Source organism: Octopus bimaculoides, chromosome 3, assembly GCF_001194135.2.
Source record: "Octopus bimaculoides isolate UCB-OBI-ISO-001 chromosome 3, ASM119413v2, whole genome shotgun sequence".
Classification (NCBI taxonomy): domain Eukaryota; kingdom Metazoa; phylum Mollusca; class Cephalopoda; order Octopoda; family Octopodidae; genus Octopus; species Octopus bimaculoides.
This window is the reverse complement of record NC_068983.1, coordinates 45936180-45940272: the sequence shown is the minus strand read 5'-3', so window position 1 is coordinate 45940272 and position 4093 is coordinate 45936180. Positions and strand designations below refer to the sequence as shown.

Below are 4093 nucleotides of genomic sequence, written 5' to 3'. Positions count from 1 at the left end.
TATACATATATAGACGCAAGTTGTGTGTTTGGATGTGCGTCTGTGTCAAGTTGCCATCAACTCCTGTTAACGAATTTTCGTGAAACTTTGCAAACATGTTCACGTAACATCCAGTTTGTTACTAGGCTCATTGAATTTTAATAAAAATTTTTAATTGGATGGTTAGCGCCCCTAGACGGCTTCACATATATAATTAATATAGTTTCCTTTAAGAGCCAAGGGAAATAACCCATTTATTTTCCTAGCCAAGGGAAATAACCCATTCACTTTCCTTTAATCACCCTAAACCAAGGACGGGTAACTTTTCGTCAACTGGGGGCCGCATCGTACCATTTCCAAGAGGGAGAGGGCCGCATGATAAAACACATGTGCATGAAATATTATTTGCCTACTTTACACTGAATTTTAAACAGTTCTGCTTAATTTCATTTGTCTTAGTATAAAATGAATTACCTAAAAACTCGACGAGGGCTGCAGGTTGCCCATGCATGCTCTAAACACTACCAAGCTCAAGGTTAATGATCAAGGGATGGAAATTGACAACAGATGGATCGTGCCCTACAAGCCATTGCTGTCTAAAATATTGCAAGCCCCTATTAATGTTGAGTCATGCAACTCTATAAAAAGTAGTAAATATGTATGTAAATACATCAATAAGGGCTCAGATATGGCGGTTTTGAGACTTGAACTGGAGGGTTTGTAGGCAGATGATATTCAGTAATATAAGTTGGGTATTTCCTCGGATATGCCTTTCCAGTACAAGCGCCTGCAATTCCCGTCGAAACTGAGCTTTGCAATGGGCATTACCAAAGCCCAGGGGCAGTCCTTGGACGTGGTAGGTTTGAACCTAGCGGAACCAATTTTCTGTCATGGCCAACTTTATGTGGGATACTCAAGAGTCGGCAATCCTAATCATTTGTTAATTTATGCTCAACAAGGAAAGACCAAAAATGCTGTTTATCAAGAAGCTCTGCAAACTCAATAGATTTCACCGAATAATCAGGTATTTATCATTTAACTGTTATATTTGTAAGTGTTGTAAATGTATTGATAATCCACATGTTATTTTATTTTCAAATCTATATTGTGAATTTATTTATATATCTACTGTAAAACTACGTATTTTCTTTCAATATATTTTAATTAATGTGTTATATAGTGCAGTACTGTACTCTATTTATATCTATTAATTCATTAATTTTTAGGCGTGAAAATATTTATTTTACCACAGAGATAATTAAAATCTAAAAAAAGAAAGCATAAATATCTATCGGCCGCATAAACACGCGATGTAGTGAGGAGTCCACGATATACATTTAAATATATTAACCAAAAAAATCCGCGATGTACTGAGAGCGCGATCGGTGAACCGCGATATGATGAGTGATTACTGTACTGTCTCAGCCAACCATGAAAGTTATGCAAACTCGAAAATACCTATATACTTCCAGACATACATGCACAAAATACATGCGTGCGTATGTATGTATGTATGTATGTATGTATGTATGTATGTATGTATGTATGTATGCATGGATGTATGTATGCATGAATGTATGTAGGTGTGAAAGAGCGTGGTTATGGAATTTGGTCATAAGGTAGTGAGTTCGATTTCCTGCAATGCGTTGTAGTCTTGAGCAAGACATTTAATTTCATGGTGCTCCAGTCCACTCAGCTGAGAAAAGTGAGTGGTACCCATATTTCAAAGGGCCAATTTTGTCACATTCTGTATCATGCTGAATCTTCTTGAGAATCTACGGTAAGGTTACACGTGTTTGTGACGTACTCAGCCACTTGCACGTTAATTTGTCGATCAGGCTGTTCAGTTGATCGAATCAACTGCAATACCCGTCGTCGTGACCGACGAAGAGCCACCTGTATATGTATGTATGTATATATGTCATTATTTAGTTTTATTTCCAGATTTCTTGCCAATAGAGAAAGTTCCGGTTCTTAACCTAGATCTAAGGATCCTTCATTGGAATTTCAACATCAACAACCAGGTATTTTTTGCATGTATGTATGTATGTATGTATGTATGTGTGTGTGTATGTATGCATGTATGTATGCATGTATGTATGAATGTATGTATGTATGTATGTAGGTTTGTATATGTGCAGATTTGTAATTTATGTTTTGTTTTATATATGTATTCTCATGCATATAGTTGCATATCTAGCCATGCTTATATATATTTAAATGATAAACTTCTGGAAAGCTTTACAGATTTTTACAGTTCCAGTGATGGATTGAATCTGTAATCTTTGAATTAACTTTCTCCTTTCTGTTTTGAGAAGCCTAATTTCTCAAGATAGGTATCTAGGCAATGTGTTACATATTCTATGTATGTATGTATGTATGTATGTATGTATGTATAAGCAATCGAGCGTTAACAAACCTTTGGAACAATCTTTTCCTGTAAATCCTGCCATGCATTGACAAGTGAATTCCGATCCTTCCTCGACGCATATTCCGTTATTTAGGCAAGGATTGGAACTGCATGGAGCAACTGGAAATAAAATACACACTTATAGATAACGCCGTAAATAAAATAAATATCAATAACTATCACCTGTTGTTATTTCACTCATATGTTTAGATATATTTCACATGATCGTTGAACCTATCTATCTATCTATCTATCTATCTATCTATCTATCTATCTATCTATCTATCTATCTATCTATCTATCTGTCTATCTATCTATCTGTCTGTCTGTCTGTCTATCTGTCTGTCTGTCTATCTGTCTGTCTGTCTATCTGTCTGTCTGTCTATCTGTCTGTCTGTCTATCTGTCTGTCTGTCTGTCTGTCTGTCTGTCTGTCTGTCTGTCTGTCTGTCTGTCTGTCTGTCTGTCTATCTATCTATCTATCTATCTATCTATCTATCTATCTATAAATGCACAACACACGCTTACTCCAAAAATATTCATTACATATGCACAGATGTGCAATTACATATACATGTGCGTGTTTGTGCATATGAGCTTATTTATATGATTATATCAAATACAATGGACAGTCCGTTCTAGGATTCCTTACAGTATCCCACTTCAAGAGAGTATTGAAATTTTAAATATCTCGTTATTTAGCAGGTGGTCAGTTACAAAATTGCTGAAGGAAAAGTAGAAAAATTGTTAACAAGGTCGGAAAATAGGGTATGTAATTGTCAGCAGGCAGCTTTGTTCAACGTGCATTGTAAATATTGATTTGAAATTTAGGCACAACGCCAGCAATTTCGGGGAGGGGCTAGGTCGATTACATCAGCCTCAATGTTCAACTGGTACTTATAAAATAACACATATAAAATCAGTTAGGAATAGTTACAGTGTGTTTATCCTTTTAAATAGAGTAGAATAAGAATAAGAACAAGCACGAGAATGCAAGTGAAGTACATCATACTACAATAATTTGGGCATAGGAAGGGGAAATAAGTTACAGACTTCCCGTAATATATTATAAGATCTATATTATTTCAGCCGACCAGGTCTTTCGCGACACCCTTAAAGCCAGGAACTTTCAGGTATCCCATCGTGTACATGTATACATGTATCTACGTACACCGAAGGATTATGATAATGGCAACTGCTTTCACAGTCCTTTGTGTGGTATAAAACGGGATTCATTAAATCAAATAATTACCTATTGAACAGTCATTTTCTTTAAATCCTGGTGGACATAGACATCTATAACTAGATTCTTCTTCTTGGCATGTCCCTCCATTTTTGCATGGATCACTGTGGCAAGGATCAACTAAGAAAAAGCAAGTTGGAGCATGACATACGCATTGAGGTATTACTCAACAAAAAACAAATCCCAAAACTTCTCCAATAAAATGGCCATTGTTACTTTAAACGTAAAAAATTTCCTCTAGACAGAGCAATGTTATCAGCTTTACTGAACGAAGTTTACCGGCTGCAACATCATAATTCCATACAAAAGAATCTCAGTTCCATTTATCTACTAAACATATATCTGTACAGATTTCAACGTGATTGTCTGCCTAGCGCTTTTTATATGCATACATGTAAATGTATGCAAGCACGTGTCTGTCCGTTAGTCTCATGTATATATATATATATATATATATATATA

The 4093-nt window shown here is 35.6% G+C and overlaps 1 protein-coding gene across 1 annotated transcript in view; it reads right to left on the bottom strand.

The window, feature by feature from the left end:
* Nucleotides 1-4093, bottom strand: part of LOC128247367 (neurogenic locus notch homolog protein 2-like) — a 37659-nt gene that overhangs the window by 14383 nt on the left and 19183 nt on the right. The window contains exons 12-13 of the mRNA XM_052966736.1: nt 3641-3751; nt 2399-2509 (exon numbers count right to left, since the gene is read on the bottom strand). Coding sequence (XP_052822696.1) covers nt 2399-2509; nt 3641-3751 — 222 coding nt within the window. The remainder of the gene's footprint in view (nt 1-2398; nt 2510-3640; nt 3752-4093) is intronic.